Source organism: Panicum hallii, chromosome 4 (assembly GCF_002211085.1).
Source record: "Panicum hallii strain FIL2 chromosome 4, PHallii_v3.1, whole genome shotgun sequence".
Classification (NCBI taxonomy): domain Eukaryota; kingdom Viridiplantae; phylum Streptophyta; class Magnoliopsida; order Poales; family Poaceae; genus Panicum; species Panicum hallii.
The window spans coordinates 44,606,311-44,626,287 of NC_038045.1; the positions used below are offsets into that span (position 1 = coordinate 44,606,311).

At 42.2% G+C, this 19,977-nt stretch overlaps 3 protein-coding genes across 3 annotated transcripts; all 3 read right to left on the reverse strand.

Moving 5' to 3' along the window:
* Window positions 1-100: 100 nt before the first annotated feature.
* On the reverse strand, window positions 101-3,035 carry LOC112890528. The gene is made up of 2 exons (XM_025957406.1): window positions 2,984-3,035; window positions 101-561 (listed from the first exon to the last, which is right to left on the reverse strand). The coding sequence occupies exons 1-2, from the start codon at window positions 3,033-3,035 to the stop codon at window positions 101-103; spliced, it is 513 nt and encodes a 170-aa protein (XP_025813191.1).
* Window positions 3,036-6,302: 3,267 nt separating this feature from the next.
* Window positions 6,303-9,571, reverse strand: LOC112890529. Its single transcript, XM_025957407.1, has 4 exons — window positions 9,557-9,571; window positions 7,998-8,526; window positions 7,773-7,848; window positions 6,303-6,547 (listed from the first exon to the last, which is right to left on the reverse strand). Exons 1-4 carry the CDS (start codon window positions 9,569-9,571, stop codon window positions 6,493-6,495), a joined length of 675 nt encoding a protein of 224 aa, XP_025813192.1. The 3' UTR covers window positions 6,303-6,492.
* Window positions 9,572-10,640: 1,069 nt separating this feature from the next.
* Window positions 10,641-14,337, reverse strand: LOC112889888 (formate dehydrogenase 1, mitochondrial). The gene is made up of 6 exons (XM_025956677.1): window positions 14,171-14,337; window positions 13,639-13,810; window positions 12,346-12,886; window positions 12,140-12,264; window positions 11,624-11,736; window positions 10,641-11,012 (listed from the first exon to the last, which is right to left on the reverse strand). The coding sequence occupies exons 1-6, from the start codon at window positions 14,234-14,236 to the stop codon at window positions 10,899-10,901; spliced, it is 1,131 nt and encodes a 376-aa protein (XP_025812462.1). The 5' UTR covers window positions 14,237-14,337; the 3' UTR covers window positions 10,641-10,898.
* Window positions 14,338-19,977: the final 5,640 nt, after the last annotated feature.

Here is a 19,977-nt window from a genome sequence, read left to right on the forward strand (position 1 = left end):
TAGGCACTCCTTTCTGAATTCAATTATCCTTTTATAACTGATATCATATAACAAAGGAATATACAAGTTGAGTTAACAAACGTAATGCAACCATCAAATGTCAAATGAAAAAAGGAATGAACTGGATGTAATAGTCTCTTTTCTGTATGTTTCGAGTGTTACACAAGCTGGATTCGGCACCAAGGCCTTCAAGTTTCGCACGCTGTTCCGTAAGCAACCTTCTGAGTCTCGTTGCTACCATTGGTGCATCCAAGAGAACCTCAGAGCTTGTTGCCTGCTTGCTCTCTTGGATGCATTTTAGTTTATCGTCAAATTCACGTAAAAAATGAGCTGCTCCTGTGGATTGTACCTGAACATCCTGTGAGCAGGATTCTACTGCTGCATCATTTTCTGCGTTGCCGCTGCTGGACTTCTGGACCTTTGCGTAGCACTCATCTCTCCTTTGCTTCAGCTTTTCTACTCTTTCTCGAAGAACTTTGATGTAGGTCGTCGCCTGTGCCAGTTGGCTGGGCAGGTCTGACGAGCCCTGGTCGCACAAACATAGGTTAACATACAATTTTCCTGCTCGCAAAAAAAAATGTATATGTAAAGGAGCAAATCTTCCTCTGCTTTTCTGTTGAGAAGCTTGCTTTTGCCCAAATGAAAAAAGGGGGCAAATTAAGCAGCCTTGACTGCGTACTATGTTTCCTGCAACATTTTGATTTTGAAGATTCATGCCCTCAAAAATAAAATCTCATTTACTCTCTCCAGTAAAAACAATTACTGGTTTTGGACAACCAAACATTTTAGCTTCTACTAGAATCTATATGAATACTCGGCACATGAAAATGTTTATGTTCCCTTGTAAGAAGAAGAAGAATATTGATAGAATTTGTAAAATTTTGTTTATGACAAAAATTTATCAATGTTGGTATATGTCTGAGAGTGGCTGCAAATGAATATTACAATTCCCTCTATCCACAAATATAAGTATTTCTAGCATTCATAATTTTCCCACAAGTGTAAGCATTTCTTGCATAATCCACTATTCCACTCCCCCCACCATTAATTTAATCTTGATGATTGGTTAGCTTAAAGGGCAGGCGTACTTATCATTTATGTAGTATTAGCATAGTCATTCCTCATCCTCCTTAATTATGTTCTAAAACTCCTAGAAATGCTTAGGAAGTAGACTTATGTTAAAGTTTTCTATTTTAGTTTTTCCCGAAGATTTGCAGAGTTTTTCATAGCCATAAAGATCACTTCAGGTTTTAAGGGCAAGGAGAAATTGAAGTTTTCTTTCTGGTTGTACTTTAATCTTGCAATTTTGTGCAGTATCTGTTCATTTGAGGTTTAAAAATCATTGAATTGGGGTTTTGGATCTATTACATAGTTGTAGAAAATCTCATCATAAGCTTTCCAATTTGGTAAGGATCCAGTTATGGCTGTTTTAGTATCGCTAATCTGCAAGGTCTAGCAGATTGTCAGATTAAGGTTCCACCAATAGTCCATCTTGATTATTTTTCCTCTAGTTTGTGATCAGTAGAAAGTTGTCAATTTTGAAGTTGTATGTCATACAACACAATACAAGAACTTTTAGTCATCGGGGTTAAAAGATACGAAAAGAGAAGCAACAATGTTTTTTTGAGGGAATGAGAAGCAATAATGTTATTGTCATGAATTGTAGTACATCATAGTTGCTTAAACAACGGGTTCGGGCGAAAGAACTCATTATTTCTTGTTTGTATTTGAATTGTTTTGTTGGTACTTAGATTTGCTTATGATCAGGTGGGGGTGCCTACTTAGCTCTTTTGCTTGAATGTTAGTGAAGGCAAGTGAACGCAGGGTTATGGTCTACAAGCTTTAACTTTATTATTTGAATTGCCTCCACTCTTTATTATTTGAATTGCCTCCACTCTTAGTACCTCACACGAGCCGGATGTTTAACTTAAAAATTGAATTTATTAATTTATCTTGAAGTATGCCATCGCATAACTTGTAGTACTACTGTGTGTTATGAACTCGGAAGTATATGAAATGCATACAATCTTGCATTTACATTATTCTCGTTAATATGCAGATGAACACAATACACCAAAGCCGCATTTACACTCTTGTGGCTGATATGCATATACGAGGACACCATGGGCGGATCCCATATAATAAGTACCACCGTACCAGTACAGCAACACACTTCGATTTGTTGCAATGTAGTCGCAGCGTGCACTTCCTGGTTAGGAAATCTGGCTAGAAGTGAAGTCATGGCACATCATTTACATTTGCATTGTGAGTTATAATACTTTGAAGTAATTTTTTATTTGTGTTACAAAGTTATGTACCTTACGACGCTTTGTTTTTTACCTTATTATTGCTTTATTTGAATACTAGTTGCATAGTACTGTATGTTTGTACCCATCAACTTTTAATGCACATAACAAAGATTTATGCATTTTAGAATATATCACCGGACGTTTTCTGGCACTCACCAAAAGTTTTTCCCGAAACCCTTTATTTAATAAAGGGAAACGGGTTTTATTAATGCTGATTCCCGTGGCCCACTATCTGTGGGCATTGAAAATATGATATAAAAGTGAGCAAATAAATCGGAGGGTGATCCAACTCTTTGTGTGCTATGAGCATCCCAACACCCTCCATGTAGGATGGTTTTCATAACATTAATTACATTACCACATAAAATTTTTAGCTTATGTGGCACCATAATAAATGAGAGAGCGTGAGGAGAGGAAGAAACCGCATCTCATGCGAGACCCGGTGTCAACACGAGAACCTATGCACCAGACACTATCGGGTTGTGCATTGGAAGTCAGGTAGTGTCTTTCTAATAAGGGTTAACTGGATCCATGCCATTACAATTGTCTGAGTTCACTGATCTGCCATTACAATTCATAATATTGGAACCGTGCCATTACAATTTTTCAGCTCTTCGAAACACACCACTACTTACCTCTTCGATGTGTTTCTTAAAATTTATGGACCAAAATACCACCAGCATTCTTCTTCCTCTCATCCCCTCTCTCCTTCCTCTCTTTCTCCATGCCCGTGCCGCCGCCCCTACTCCACGTCCGCGCCACTGTGCCCTGCTCCACGCCCGCGCCGCCGCCCCTGCTCCACGCCCACGCCGCCGTGCCACACGTGACCCGTGGTCGCGTGGCCGTGCCTCCGTGCCGCCCATGAGACCCGCGCCTCTATGCCCCCCACGAGGCCCGCGCCTACTCTGCACGCGTGCCGCCATGCTCACGAGGCCCGTGCTGTCGCACCCGCGATGCCCGCGAGGCTGCGCCGCACCGCTGCCCCGCGCCTAGCGCCGCAGAGAGGAGGGGAGGTGGCGCCGCGGAAGGGTAGCGAGGGGAGGAGAGGAGTCGTCGGCAGTAGGGGAGGGGAGATGGAGAGGAGTCGGCAGCAGTAGAGGAGGGAAGGGGAGGGGAGGGGAGGAGGGGCGGTGGCGAGCTGGCGCGGCTGGCATGGCAGAGGAGTAGGGGCACGGCGGCGCGGGCCTGGAGCAGGGGTGGCAGGGCGGGCCATGGAGAGAGAGGAAGGAGAGAGGGGATAAGAGGAAGAAGAAGTCTGGGGCTATTTTGGTCTAGAAATTTTAAGAAACACATCGAATGAGTAAGCAGTGGTGTGTTTCGAAGAGCTGAAATAATTGTAATGGCACGATTCCAATATGATGAATTGTAATGGCAGATCAGTAAACTCGGATAATTGTAATGGCATGGATCCAATTAACCCTTCTAATAAAGAGAGGGAGTTTAATAGAAATCCGCACCAAGACATCATGGGTTGTAGAGTGTACTTCCTAAAGGTGATGTCTTGATGACACTACCCATAGACACTATGGATTGAGATTACCCTGAGGCGTGAGAGCGTGACTCCACCAGAGAAATTTTTCAGATTAGAAGGGATTGGAGGGGATTGAGAGGGATTAAATACCTGCAAGTTACAATTCCCGTCAATTTTCTTAGGAAAAGAATTAACCGAACAAGCCCTAAGTAGAAATTAGATCCAGAGAATAATCCGCAATTCCGCGGCGAGTGCTTTTTAGCAACCTAATTGCAAATGTACGATAGATGATAATAACGCATCTATGATTTCCGATTAGGATGGTCCAACTGGGCCACTAGTCGACTGTCGACGTGATCTATTGGGTGTACACCCGTCCGACCGGGACATGCAATGTACATGTCGGTATGGACTCTGGAGGGTATGTACCTGTGTGCCAATCTGGCATGAGAATGACGCTGGTCTCCGGGGCAACATGGATCGATCCGATCCGTGTGGGAAACATAGAGACGGAACTATAATTATTATAGAAATCATTTTCACCACCGCTATTTTCACCACCGGTTTCGCAAAGACCGGGGCTGAAACATTTTCACCGCCGGTTCCAATACAGTGGTAAAAACGGAATCCATCACCAATATTCTTGTTCCGATCTTGGTTATATCACTTTTTCGTCATCATCTATAATGCACCACTTGTAATGCTTGATGCAAATTTGATGAGCTTTCATGGTTTATTGTTCTCTAATGCACAATATTGTTTATTGTTTATGAACCATATTAAATTATTGAAATGCGGTTTAATTGTGAAATTTGAGCTGGCTCGGTAAAGGGTTATCACCGCCGGCCTGTAACACGGGTCGACGGTGATAATAAGTATATCACCTATCTTATTTCATTGTTTCATTGTTTGTTATTTCCTAGACTACATGCAAGTCACAAACTATCTTGGAAACAGTATATATAGGATTTTACCCCATGAAACTCATTTCACCTCTTCATTAACTTTTTGTCACATCATCAAAAACGCTAACATAACACTATTTAATGAGGATGAAACTCCTATTGAGAATGGCTCAAAATATCTTATATATTTTTGGATAAACTTTGAATGTTAAAATCACTTATATTTGTAGATGGAGAGAGTACAGTTCCATCTCTTCTACTGCTGCGCTTCTCCCTCGCAGTTTTGGCAAACTGCAACACAATTCCATTTACACCACCACCTTGAAAGAAGAGGTAGGAATTGAAGGAAGAGAGATCAGTCCGCGTAAAGAGTTTCTTTAGGTGAAAGAGCTCTGATAAGGACTTTCCATCATTCCATGTGAAATCTTAGAGCTAGTAGATTGTTAATTTTTTATACTAATTACATTATTACTTCCCACAAAATTCAAACGGCTGAGTTTGTTTCAAGTCTCTTACCTCTTAAATTAGGAGTTAAGAGAGAATGAAATTTGCTAATTATGACATTATAGAAAGAAGTGATTTTCAAGGTAACTTTCATACTGTATCTTTACCAAATTTGTAATTATTTTATTGCGTCCTGTCCAAATCAAGATCATTTTTCTTGTTGTTTGGAAAGAATCTTGTTGATATACCTTTAGTTTATGTTGTTCAATTTTGAGTGGCAGTTTGTTTGTATACTATCCACTGAACAAGAAGATAGATCTCAAGCAAATTAATTCACAACCCAGCCACTAGTTATGGCCTTCAAATTTTGGTATATAACCAACAAAACAACCTCTTGTCGCCATAACCACTTGAGTATTTGATCATTGATTTGTTTTAGAATAAAATATAGCGGTAGTTTATTTACTAACAATAACAACACACAATAAGCATAACAATAGAACTGAACTGTTGCGATCCCATTTTGACCATCATTTTTTCAAGAATAAAATGGACTTTATATCATTATTTATGTATTTCATTTAAACTAATAAAGTTGCACAAGTTTTAATGAGTAGTGACTGTAGGAACACGTGGGAGCAAAAAGAGACCAAAAATTGATGAAAACCCAAGCCAGCCTACCTAGTCCAAGCCGGCTGGCTTTGCGACCTCATCTTTGAGCCGCGTCATTGATCCACACGCACAGAAAACACACTTACCAATGATCCGAAATGTTCTGTGATACGAGCTTTTAAAGGTCACAAGGGCTTAAACATAAATAAAAATTAAGTTTTAAGAGCTTAAATGTAAAAGATATGGGTTTTTAAACCCACTACACCACAACCCCACAACAACAATGGACAATCAGTCGCTATAAGCGGCTTTAGGGATGGAGAGTCAGTCGCTACAAAGTTATACCGACAAACACTTCCCGTCAGTAAAAAGTTTTACTGACTGACTCCACTTTTCTCGACGGACAGTCCGACACAACACGAAAATATACCGACGGACCAACATATAACGACAGACAGTCCGTGACAAGTTTTACTCACGGACAGTTCGAAGCTATAAATAGTTTTTATTGACTGATGGTTCAATGGGATTATTTAAAATGAATAAAAAAATAAAAAACAATTAGCTGCAATTCCACATTAGCTATACAAACATTGATTCATCCATAAGGAAGTCCAAACATTCAGCATGACATAAGTAATCAGTCAAATCACACAAACATTGATTCATCTCATACTCTCACTTAACATCAAACTCTTAACAGTACCGTTCTATCCTAGCCAAACATAGCCCATACTGCCTATAGAAGACATCAAAGTATAGATAAAAGCTCGCAATTCCAGGAACTAGATTTCTCTCCTGTTGACCTGTACAGAAAGAATCAAACCATAGTAAGGGTGCATTTGGTAGAGCTCCCAGAGCTGATCCTCTGCTGAATCCAGCAGGAGCTCTGCCAAACAATTTTTCATAGAGAAGTGATTCTCTGCTAATTCTGTGGAGTGATTCTCTGAAATGAACTAAGAGGCTAGAAGCTGAAAAAAGTAGCTTCTCCTGATTCTGTGAAGTGATTCTCCATCCTGATTTTAAGAGTTTATGCTAGAGAATCAAAGAGAATCACCTTCAGCCACAGAATCACTTCTCTCAGAGAATCAGGATCAGTTGGAGCTCTACCAAACAGGCCCTAAATAGATGGTAGAAACAAAAAACTAACTAGTCATACCAATACTTGTACTGAAGCCAATCGACATACCAGATAATGGCAGCATAATGGAAATCGACATACTAGATATTGACAGCATACACTCGAGCTTTCTATGAACTTATGCTTGCACAGCTGTGATCTTTTTCAATAAATTCAGGTTATGCTATTTCTCAAAACACAAGAGTACGACATGTTTAATCAACCAAGCTAAGTTAACATTCTCCCAAATGCAACACAGGCTATATAGATCGGAAACTTTAATAAGTGATCTGACTTTTTTTTCCATAGCATATAGTTTTCACACAGATAGTAAGACTTGGAATGAGCTCTATTCAAGACATCCATAATATGAGAATATATATCAGTATTACACTAGTCTACAATTAAGTGATCAGCATGTAAAGTCAAATACTTCTTTTTTTAACTTAGGGAATTGGACACTTTTAATCTCTGAATAAATCTATATCTTCTAACCTAGAACAGAAGAATAGATATTTATGCTTGACATATATATTACATGTTATCATTCTAGCAGCTCATTTTGCATCTACAGACCACATGTTTCTTTCATATGCACATAGACATTAAGGTAGAAATACTCATACTACTATCAGCTCATGGCGTGGCGGATATTAGTACTAAGACCTAACTACAAAATCATGGCTCTGAGTACTTCGATGTTTGATTTTATTACAAAAATACAGCATAAGAAAGTTCAGTTTATCATGCCAAGATAATCAGCACTCTACCAACATAGTTTGCTCGAGAAGCAGTGAAGAACTACACTTAACATTTTTGTCAAAATATTTGCTGTCGAATGCAAACCTAGTACTACTAATAGCATTTCGCCACCTCAAATAGACATATGAACAAGTGGAGCTTGTACTTACAGATTCAGAGGCATATACACGCACCATGAACAACAGCTATGATCCACTCCATGCCAAGACTTGCTTCTCGGAATCCCTGTCCAAATCAAGCAGCAGCATTAGAAAAAGAAAGTAGGCAAACATAGATTAGCTTCTTATTTCCCCATCTCATCCTTCTCTTGACCTCAAGCTGCATCGCCCATGAATGAATCAGAAAAATCAAGCAACAGAAAAGGGGATCTGAACCGCTGGTGAAAAGACCGTGGCCACGAAATCCTGCTTTTTTGTTTGCCCTTGCTGTCCATTTGGTCGAGCGGTCCTGGTAGAAGGCCAGGCTGAGCGGGAGAGCTCCACTAGGCGGGGCGGGCATGAGCCGCTCGCAAGCGGCCGCGGGAGAGCTCCGCTCGGCGCTGTGGGCAGAAACCGCGCGCGCGAGCGGCCGCGGGAGAGCGCCGCTCGGAGCCGCGGGCAGGAGCTGCGCGCGCTGGCGGCCGTGGGAGAGATCCGCCCGGCGGCGAGGGAAGGAGCTTCGCGCGCGACGGGCGGAGCCACGGAGGAGGCGGTCGGGGTCGGGGTCGGGGTCGAGCGACAGGGGGAGGCAGCCGTCGGGGTGACGCGCGGAGGGGAGGGAGCCAGGAAGGGGTTGGATCTGAATCTGAGGAAGTTGTGGCCTGCGGGGAGGAGGGAGCACGGCCACCGTTGGGGCGTCGGAGCGGCTGTGGGCCGAGGCGAGGAAGAGAGGGCAGAGGGGAATGGAGGTGGGGTTGCATGGGAGCTCGATCGGAGCCGTCGATCAGCGATGGACGGTCAAAAATTATTGAAGTATTTGGGCCGAAATGGGCCTTGTTCCGTTCCTTCCCTGATTAACGTTTTATTTTATTTTATTGCATCATTATGAAGTAAGATAAAAAGATAATTATATTATATAAATTAATATAGTTTTTACATGCAGCAGATAATATTTAAGTAGTGACGTAGGAGTTTGAGAATTTTTTAATAGTTTTTATATTTTATAATATTTAAATGAATTTCTGCATGCTTATCGAAAGTAACGTGTACCTTTGATAAGATTTGGAAAATTGGACAAAAATTATATTTAGCCTCATATCTTCATCACGTCCATATCTTGGAGATATATGAAAAAAGTCAATTGTCTTCTTGGGACAATTCAAACTTAAATCTTGATTACCATATAATAATTGAAATAATATCTAAATTAAGTCAAAAAATTATAAAAATTAACATGACAAAATATTTTTGGTCCGTAAGCTTGTGATAAAAAATTTAATCAGTTTTAATAAAATGGGACCATACATTATTCAAAAAAGGATACATTTATCATATAGTTTCTTATAAGTCAATTTAAACTTTGAGATTTGAGTTCATCATAATTTTTTTTAAACTCGTACACATCTCAAAATTTGACGCAACCTTACATTTACCATAATATTAGAAAATATGAAGTTACTTCACTAACTATTGTGAAAAATATATTTTTCTATTCTCCACTTGGGTGGGAAAAAAACAAGTTATATGATAAAATCCAAATTAATAGCAATTAACTAAAAAATGATATTAAATGAAAGATTGTGATTTTAAGATAGATCTGGAAAAGATTCATTGAATTAGAGTTCATATGAGGAAGAAATACTAGATATAAAATTTAATCTCAGATGAAAAAGAGAATGATGAACCATACATGTGTTCTTCATCTGAATCCATCTAGGAGAAAACTCTTTACCGACTAACGTTGATTGGTAAATATAAATATCTTTACTGACTGATCGCATGTCGAGAAGCTTTACCGACTGATTGTTCATTGCCAATGTTGGACTTTTACCAACTGATATCCGTTGTTAATTTAGTGTTGCGGTGTAGTGACCATAGAGTAAAGGACTACGTGCAGGTTGATTCACGCAAATGTAGGAGACTTTTCTACAAAACGTAGTCTGCGCTAGTAAGCATGTGCCCGTCGCTCAGGTCAAATAGCAACCAACATGCGGATGGCTCACACCAACCCTACGCTGTATCCGGCGCTTTCTATTGCCCTATGCCACTTTTCTACACCACTGCATATTGAACTACTCATACATGTTATGTACGTTTCAAGCCAACAAATGATGTCTGGAGTTTAATACAAATAGCTAGCAAGGATTAAAGAAACTTGACGTTATGTAGGTAACTTTTACTTCTTTCCCGGATAAAATTGGTTATTTTAAATTATTGCTATGTAGTCATATGAAGGGTGGAGTAAAAACACAATTTTTTTTTATAAATAACCACGCCATGGTTATTAGACCATCGATTCATTATCTAGAGTACACATAGGATGAATTCTACATGTTTGCTACAAACATGCTCATGGCCTTGTGTTAGATTTCTCCCATCCCGAAATGAGGCAGGGAGTTTGGAACCATCGTCGTGTTAGCTGAGGACTTCAGTGTTTTCCAGTTTCAGGCTCCGTTTGGATCCAAATGCTAATGGGTAAAAGTGCTAAATCACTTGTGTATGAGTGCTAACGTGTGCTAAAATTTAGCACTCAATTTTAGCTCCTCCAAACAGACCCTCCCTCAACACAAGCTCTAATTGAGTAAGCGCTAATTCAAACCCTCAGCTCAGGTTCTTATGTCCTTCAAAACCGGGTTCACCTGACGATATATGATGGACCAAAAGTCAAAGTCCTAAAGAAACAGTCAACTCTTTAGAATTTGATAGGGACAGCCGGCTCTTTAAAAATAGATAGAGATAGTCGTCTCTTTAAAATGGGTAAGATAAAGATATACGAAAAAGAATATTTTGGTAGACCACGAATAGGAGACAAAAGCTATCTCCAAACCGTCGACCATTTTTTAGGGGGAATTTTATAAGCATTCGACCACACATCCATCGGAACTCGAAACATATATGCTTTTCTCCAGGAAAAAATGTTTTTAAAATGGTATGTTTAACAGACGTTCCCAGCCAAAACTAACCACAGCAAGTCTAGTACGATGAGAGGCAAGAAATATTTATTCATCTACACGATGCCATGCCAGCAAAGGCATCTCTGAGAACAACTACTACTCATACAGCGACAGAACAACAGTTTCTTCCTCGCAAATCTCACCAGAAAAACAAGGATACAGCTCTGGCCTATGGCGTGCGCGATCACTGGTACTGGCTTGCGAGCTGGCCTTCCTTGACGATGTAGTTTTGCACGGGGAAGTCCTCACCCTTGAAGTACCTGTCCAGCATGTCCTTCACACCCTCAGCATACCGCAGCTGCACGAATTGTTTGTTAGCCGTCCGACATCACAGATATGGTCAGAAGCATGTGTGACAATAGATAGAAAACAGAGTAGTGCATACAGGTACATGCGTACTGAACTTGTCGCAGATATGGTCAGAAGCATGTGTGAGAATAGATAGAAAACAGAATAGTGCATACAGGTACATGCGTACTGAACTTGTCGTAAATTAACTTGTTTAAATTATCGCTCTGCTTTAGTTAGATCGCATAGATTAACTGATTTCTCAGTATGATTCATATTCTAGATAATCCTTAAGGTGATCGCCATTCTAACAAGAAATTTGGCGCCAGTACCCACAACTTCCAAGTGCTGGCTGCCTTGCTTTTGGTGTCAATGTGCATTGTTTTTATTGTGCTACAGAGAAATATGAGCAACCACATCCAGAGTTGAAGTTCACTCACTCAAATGGCTAAATGAATGACATAAAGTAGTCAGCTTATGGTAGGACATGATCAGTCAACCGTGATGAGATGTTGCAATGATGCTGCTCCCTTACTAAACTGATGCAGTAAACACAGGTGCCAAGTTCCTACAACGTATTAGACTTTAGACTCAGGTGGTAAAGAAAACTCAGAAACTAACCTGAGCATCAATTGTAGTCCCAGAGATGTGGGGGGTCATGGCATGGTTAGGCATGTAGCGCCAGGGGTGATCCTTCGGTGCTGGCTGGGGGAACCACACATCGCCACCGTACCCTGAGAAATGGGAATGAGATGTTACATGTGAGGAAATTCTGGGCGTGTGAAAATAAATATTGCATTGTTTCCCTATTCTTCAAATAAAATGTAGTAATGATATGTGAAGCATAATGGCTCTAATTTTTATCCAAGAAAACAAGGCCACAGCAAGAATACTCATCACTCACATAGGAGCAGAGTACATATGATAGTACCTCAGCAAATTTTTAGAACAAATATCAAAAAGTCGCATCATTGGCTTATATTCTACAGATTTGAAGTTTTAATACTGATTTCAAAAAATGCAAGCATGATAAGCTTCTTATATACTTCAGGAACCCCATCAGTAGAATTAGGCTGACATGCGAAGAAATACTAGAATGTAAAAAGCTAAAGAAAATAAATGAACAGATGTAGGTACCAGCAATGTGACCACTGGAACAAGCGTCTGCAACTGCCTGAGTATCCATAATTGCTCCTCGAGCATTATTCACAACAATTACACCTTTCTTCATCTTTGCGATCCTCTCTTTGTTAAACATGCCTCTGAACAAAGGAGCAACCAAAAACTCAGAAAAGTCATATGTTAAACGATTTGGAAAGGACAAGTACATGACAAACACAAACCTTGTTTTCTCGGTAAGTGGTGTGTTGATCACAATCACATCACACTTTGGAAGCATAGCATCCAGGTCCTCTTCAAACTTGGCACCAATTTCTTTCTCAAGCTCTGGATCGATCTGAAGTCGGTCATGGTAAAGCAGGTTGCAGTTGAAGGGCTTAAGACGCTGAAGCAAGAGCCTGCCGATCCGACCGGCCCCAACAGTTCCAACAGTTTTTCCTTCAAGATCATAAGCTCTGTGGGCAATGCCTGCGACGTTCCACTCTCCCTGAACCACCTGTTGATACCCAGGCAAGAAGTTCCTGACCAGAATCAGAATGCGCAAGAGCTCATCTTCTGCCACGGAGACTGTGTTACTTCCAGTAACCTCTGCCACGGTTAAGCCTGCAGCAGCGGCTGCTGGCAAATCAATGTGATCGGAGCCGATTCCAGCCGTGAGAAGAAGCTCCAGGTTCTTTGCCTTCTTAATCCTCTCTGCAGTAACATAAGCTGGGTGGAATGGGGTGGTAATCAGGACATGCATGTCTTCAATGTGCTTCTCCAGTTCTGGGAACAAGAACAGCAATCATTTAGTGAAAACAATAATGAGAGTCCCATGAAAACAGCAATTTTAGTTACAAAATAATTTTTAACAGTTATGTCATTGAGTAGAGAAGGAGATAGTCCTAGGACTCAAAGTCGCAACGCAAACCATGGTGGGTGAGTAGGTTACATATAACCTGCGCAGGGCCCATTGCCAGGCAACTGGCCTTTGTCCCCCCATAACAACAGTAAGAGTTACAGATCTATGTAAAAAAGTTGTATACCATCAGCTTTGTAAGAATTGAAGCATAAAAGGATGTTAAGGTCAAAACATAGATGCAGAATTGGCATTCCTGAACATATACAATGATACTGGTATAAGCGAGTATGACAAGCTTAAAGCTAATTCCAGCGTGATCCCTGAATTGCATGCAAAGTAGGGTTAAGCCAGAGGTAACCACTACTCATCAGCCGTCAATCATTTAATCAAGAAAAATATTTCTCCCTCTGCCATGAGCCATGGAAATTGGAACGGATGAAAAACAGTGCTGTATAAATAGAGAAAAGAAGAGCAGTCTTCGTTGGCAAGATATATTATATCATATATGCATTATGTAGCAACCTTGACATTAGAGCTTTTCATGAGGCACCATACGTGGACTGTGGATGCTTCCATCAGACTATTTTAGAATTCTACGAGTTCAGAAGTACTGTAGACTTGAGAAGGGAAAAAGAAAATAACAGAAGCAAACATTGATCTTTGGGGAGCTACTGACCGCTGTTGGGGCCCTCCTTATCATCGGTGACAATGTAGTGATGGCCCTGTGATTCGAGCCAGTTGCGGATGCCGAGTGCCCCCTCTACGCAACCGACGAAGTTGGGGTTCTTGTCGGCGTACTCGCCGGCCTTGTAGAACACCCCCACGATCTTCTTGCTGCCTGCAGATGTCTGCGGAACAGAGAGAGAGAGAGAGAGAAGCCAGTAAGAGCAGAGTCTTCACATATCAGGCAGTCGGACTGCTTCATCAGCGTCCAGAATTCTACATCTGACGCGAACAAAATTCTCTGCCAAATTTCACGAGGGAAGGGGTGAAATTCCGCGGTTTACGGAACTCCCCCGCGCCCAGATGATCACACGCCGAGCTGAAGCGGCAGAGTCGCAAGCGAAAGCCCGCGCTCTTTTCCGAGGCTCGGCTCGGGTACCGCGACGGATCAACAACTGGCCGCGCGAGGAGTCCGCAGGGGGAAGCGGAGCACGGAAACGAAAACGCAACGAGAAAGGGGAAAAGGAGAGGATCGGATGGATTACGTGCGCGGCCCTTGCGCCGAGAGCCCGGTCGACCAGCTGCCTCGCGGCCGCCCTCCACATCGCCATGGATCCGCGGAAGGAGAGGGAGAGGAACCACCGGGGCCGCGGAGGGGGGGAGTGACGACGGCCGAGGGACTAGGCAGAAGAGCAGGGGAGTGACGGACGAGTCGAGTGCGGTGGTGGAGATAAATGCTGGGCAGGGGCGCCGTCGCGTGGGCCCCGCGCTCCATTGGTCACGGGAAAGGTGGGCCGCCCCGCCGCGATCCACGTGTGCGTGCGGGTCGGTGGGCGAGGGTGGCTGCACGGATGACGTGCGCGGTAGGCCCGTCCCGGAAACGGGGACGCCTTCCGTGTTCAGCTGGATGACGTGCGGGCCCAGCTTTTACGTTGGTCCATCTGTCTGTGTTAGTACACTCGGCGGGGTCAGTTGAGGCTAGGTGCGCGTATCTCGGGCTCTGGCTTCAGGATAATCATTAGGCCAGCTACTCAGTTTTTGGCGATAGCTTCGCGCCTATCGTCACAAGAGCGAAGCAGCGTGAAACGGCGCCGCCATGGAGAGGTGGGAGGGTAGCAAACGCACGAAGCGCGCCGTCCATGGAGAGTCGGAGGTGGTTGATGCACGGAAAGGCGGATCACATTGAATATTTAATATTAATTAAGAAGATTAAATATAAGTTAATCCTAAGTTAACTATAATTAATTGTGCAAATGTGATGTGAACCGCTGGAGTTTGTTTCCGAAAAAGTAAGAGGGGGAAAAATTTATTGGTGGATGGAGATGACGTTCACGGTCCGACTACAGCCTTCCAAGAATGCTGCGCCCTAACAGCCAATACACCAACTTTAATGGCTACCACGATCTTATGGAGCGCAACATCCGGTCACTAGGACACTCATCCTGCAAACAATCGAAAAACAAGTAAAAACAAGTAGAACAAACAACTCAATTGCAAATATGGAGATAACAACCAATCTGAAATCACAAAGGTGGGGTTCTGAATCGAGTAGAACGGAGGGTCTAGCCGACACACGCGTCTACAAGCAAATAGCAATGGCTAAACTTTTAACAAAACAAAATCCAATCTGTTTGTGCTGGCTATGGAGGTATATGAGAGGATAGAGGACGACCAGAACATTGTGGAGGTCGTCCTTAAACCCTAGGACACGCCCCTGTTGGGCCCCACTTCATACACACCCCATCAGGCTAAAATCAGGTGACGCAGCACCATGGACAGAAAAGGTCTCTGTAGTAAATCAATGATTGCGGCCGCCTCGGAGAAGATATGTGCATGAGTCCAAATTCATATGAAAGTAGACTTTATAAGTTTTTCGTGAAGTCCAAGAACCCCCAATCGGAGTCCGTATCAAGTCGTGGCAGCCATTACAACTTGGTTCTGTCCTGCAGTCCGAATCCAACATCCAAAACATGTTGGATTTGGACTCTTTCTTTCCTTGCACCAAAAGTGACGTGGTGGTCTGGTGGAGAATATTGGGAAGACTTGGGCTTGGTCCCCAATCAATTTCTTTGGTCCTCTATATTTTCCATATAATTTCTACACATGTCTTTATCCAGTGAAGTAATTCTGAAAATGAGAATGCACAGAAATTATAGTGCAGCATTAATTGTTCAAACGTATCAAATTTAATCTTGATATAGAGTTGATTCACCTTTGGGCAAGAAGGCACTAATATGGTCGTATCCATGCTAGTGATATCCTCATCATTCTCCCATTCTTGACTGCAAACCGTTCTCGGTTTGGTGTTATTAGTGTTGTTCAGTAATGGAGTCTTTTCAAGTTCTTTGAAATATAATCTTGAAACTCCCAACAAAATACAAGGTAGCAAGATTTGCTCCCCTTCTTGAAAATTGACCTGCAACATGTTATCAATAGCAAAGAAACTTGATATGGTATAATTACTTTCAATGCAAGTTATTTGCTGATCGCTTTGAGACACTCTTAAATGAGGTTTTAAATCTGAATAAATATACACCCGACGCACCATGTACTCTCCACGAGTGTTATATTTTCCAATTTCATAGAATGAACAATGATCAAAATATGGCAAAATGCAATTCTGAAATAATTTCTTCTCTAAACAATTTAGATTGCAAAGAATATCAAACTCAGTGTAATCCAAAGTATTCAAAGATGATATGAGTTTCAGCTCTTCGTTCTCATTATTAACGCAACGAACATGAGGAAAAATAACATGTTCATCATTCAAATCAGATTGCACATGTCCATGTACTAGTTGTGTGGTAGATTTGAGTGAAGTATGATCACACAACTCCTCTTTATCACAAGGATCAACAAGCAAATCACCATGTAACAAAGGCAAATCAGCAATGATTTTCACTATTTGTTGCTCTCTAGTAGCATGATAAGTAGACAATTGCGTTTGATCTTGATGGCACTCACCTCGAGTATCTGAAGCACTCCATACGTTACCTATATGAGCCTCCTTAGGGAATGATGGCAGAAGAAGCTTGTCTTCTTGGTTATCCATCGATGCACATGGCAGCTCATCTCCCGAGTTGGAGATGGGCCCAATTTCTTGCAAATTGTTAGAACCATACACAGGATCAAAAGGAAGCTCCTCTGCTGAAAGCACTTCTTCAGTGCAAGTATGCAAGGCTAACAAAATCTCATTTTCAACCTTGGCCGCACCACACTGGGCATCGCCGCTGGTCGGCGCGGAGCGAGGTGGAGCAGGGCGGTGTTGCCGGTGCGGCCGTGCGGGGTGGTAAGGTGCACTGCAGCTACCAACGTGGGGTGAGATTAGGGCGAGGCGGGCATGGACACCGCGGGCTGGCAAGTCAGGAGCGCGGAGGAGCAGTGCGGCTGGCGTTGCCTTGGCCGGCGCCAACGCAAATGGGAGGCGTGGTACGGGGCCAGGGTGGCTGTGTAGTAGTGGAGGCCGAGTACAGTTGTAACATAGAAGAGGGATAACCGGCGGCGTGGCCGCCTCGAGGATGAGCACGTATGTCCATGACGAACAACTTTGCCACCAGCGGATCTAACGGGCTGCACGGGTATGATGTGTATACCCTAGGCCCAGCCCAACAAGCATACATATAGTCTGTAAAAAAGAAATCCAATTTCCCTTCCGTCCCGCAGCCGCTCGGCCCTCGCGCGACTAAGCGCGACTCGTGAGCGCCAACGCCCGTCTGCCCAAGACCGCGTCGACTCCTCTGCCGGTCTGCCCCTCGACTCCACCTCAAGGTAGTGGCGCGCGACTCCCTCCATTTTCCTCGGCAGCGGGCGACTGGCACACCCTGCGGTTCGTCCCCGGCGACCGGCCCCAGCTGGGCAGCCCCTCCCTGGGAACCCGCCTCTGGTCGTCTCGGCGTCTCCAGCCAGGCTGCGCCGGGCTGCCCTTGTGATCGTGCCCCAGCCCAGCTGGTGAGAACTCGATCCCCTCTACTGTCCCCTACATTTTCTTTAGTTTTCTCCCAAATTCTTTACCCTAACTTTATTGTTATCCCCAAATTAGTGATGTATTGGTCGATTACTTATACATTATGCGATTTGGCTGTAGGATTTGTGAACTATGAAGAGGGATGGAGACATTGCTTCTATGTTCCAGAAGCATGCTGCAAAGAAACGTGCTTGAGCTTCATCTCCTGTGATGGAAGAGCAAAATCAAAAGCAAGAGCAACAGGAAGAGAGAGTAATTGAAGTTGCTGGTCCTACTTTTACACCACCTACTCCATCTTTAGAACCAGTCACTGCTAGAAAACATGCTAAAGATCCAGACCTAAAGTACCGGCTGTTGCTACACAGTACCGGCTGCAACGGCCGCTATCCTAGAGAGAGCCTTAGGCACCGGATCGTGCCACGACCCGGTATCAAAGGCTTTGCGGGGCCTCAAGCACCTGGTCATGGCATGACCTGGTGCCTATGCAAAGGATATGAGAATCGATTTGTGCTAGGATCCGGTGCCTAATAACCCCAGCAGCATTAGTGCCCAACAGCATTAGTGCCGGGTCGTGGCAGGACCCGGCGCTAATAATTGACCATAAGCACCGGGTCATGCCACGACCCGGTACTAATGCCTCCGTGTATAAATACCAGACCCTCTCCCCTCCCCGAGCTGCAATGAACTTAGCACTATTTATGGTAGCTGTGTGAGGGGAGGGGATTGGAATTTTTGCAATTTTTTCTAAAAATTTAGAATTTTTTCCTTGAGCTAGCAATTAATTTTCTTCGGTGCAGTTAGCTTTTGATTTAGTTTATAATTGTTATACACTTGCTAATTAATTTTTGTAGTTTTAGTTTGCAAGTGATTTAGATGTAGTTAGCTATCTATTTAGTTTATTATTGATATAATAATTGTTAGACACATGATAATTATGTTTTTAGATGTAGATACTATGTGATTTAGATGTAGTTAGCAATTGGTTTAGTTTATTATTGTTATAGTAATTATTGTACATATTATAATTAATTTATTTAGACACTCTAATGATGTATATATGGTATATTTCTCAAAAAATTTCTATATTTCTTCCAACATAGTTTAGGAACATTAAAACCTTTCATGCTTACACTATAACCCATTGAGAACTAAAAATGCCGTCAACAATGGTTGCAGCACATCCAGAAACTGGAGAACCTCTCCTGGACCCTTCTCAGCAAGAGAGATGACACCAATTCAGTGAACTAGGGATCGACACAATTTTTGTTAAGATCCAACTTTATAAATGATGTTATAAAGTTGTATCTTTGTAAATATTTTGTTCATAACTCCTTCATTGATTTGATGTCCTCTGTTCTGTCCAAGAAGTGTTCAGGAGGAGCTCTCCAATTTCTGGATCTGCTGCAGCCAGTGTTGATGGAATCTTTAATTCTCTAGGGTTTTTTATTGTTAGCCTAAAATATTTTAATATCCTGAAGGCTATGTTGGAAGAAATACATAAATCTTTTCAGAAATAAACAGTCATATCTGAAAGTCTATTTATGGAGATGTGGTTGAAAAGAAAAATTGAAGACTATTTACTTTTATAGTAGTAATTGTCAGTTAGACTTTTTAATTAATTATGGTGTGTGATGGATATTTGGACCTTATAATTATTCATGTTATTGTAATTATTAGAATTTATTCTTTTTTGTTCATTTATTTTATCATTGTACTGAAATGGCATACATTTGAACATAAAAATTTGTAGATTTACTCTTTATTTTTCCAGGTAAGTCGGCAATGGATGTACAACACCGGCGTTCAATGGAGTTTATTAATGGTGTGCACGAATTCATCGATGCGGCCAAGAAACACAAGCATGACAGTTTCTTTTGTTGTCCATACCAAATCTATAAGAATGAGAAGGATTACTTGTCAACAAGAACAATTCACAGTCACTTGTTCAAAAACGGTTTCAAGCCCAACCTCAATGTTTGGACCGAGTATGGAGAAAGAGGAATTATGCTAGAGAATGATGAAGAACAAGATGATTTTATTCCTCACTTTGAGGATGATTACTATGGTGCCTTCTTTGAAGATACTACAATGGGTGAGCCTGAAGAAGATGCTGAAGCATAGGTTGCAGAAAATGATCTTGGTCAGATGCTGCGTGAAGCAGAGGAAGTATACAAAACTGTAAAGGAATCCAATGATCTAAAGTGTATGTTGGAGGACTACAGAACATTGTTGTATCCAGATTGCAAAGAAGGGCGCAAAAAGTTGGGTACCATATTGGAATTGTTGCAATGGAAGGCATCAAACGGTTTGTCCGACAAGGCATTCAAGGAGTTGTTGAAACTTATAAAAAAACTTGCTCCCAGAGGGTAACACATTGCCCAAAACAAC

Coding starts and splice junctions, on each gene's coding strand:
- LOC112890528 (XM_025957406.1), bottom strand. CDS start 3,035: ATGGAGAAAGAGAGGAAGGAGAGAGGGGATGAGAGGAAGAAGAATGCT. Junction 562..2,983: donor GAGGAAGAAGAATGCTGGTG/GTATTTTGGTCC, acceptor TTTTGCGAGCAG/GAAAATTGTATGTTAACCTA.
- LOC112890529 (XM_025957407.1), bottom strand. Junction 7,849..7,997: donor CCACGGTCTTTTCACCAGCG/GTTCAGATCCCC, acceptor TGATTTGGACAG/GGATTCCGAGAAGCAAGTCT. Junction 6,548..7,772: donor GTGTATATGCCTCTGAATCT/GTAAGTACAAGC, acceptor CTTTCTGTACAG/GTCAACAGGAGAGAAATCTA.
- LOC112889888 (XM_025956677.1), bottom strand. CDS start 14,236: ATGGCGATGTGGAGGGCGGCCGCGAGGCAGCTGGTCGACCGGGCTCTC. Junction 13,811..14,170: donor TCGGCGCAAGGGCCGCGCAC/GTAATCCATCCG, acceptor TCTGTTCCGCAG/ACATCTGCAGGCAGCAAGAA. Junction 12,887..13,638: donor TAAGGAGGGCCCCAACAGCG/GTCAGTAGCTCC, acceptor TCTTGTTCCCAG/AACTGGAGAAGCACATTGAA.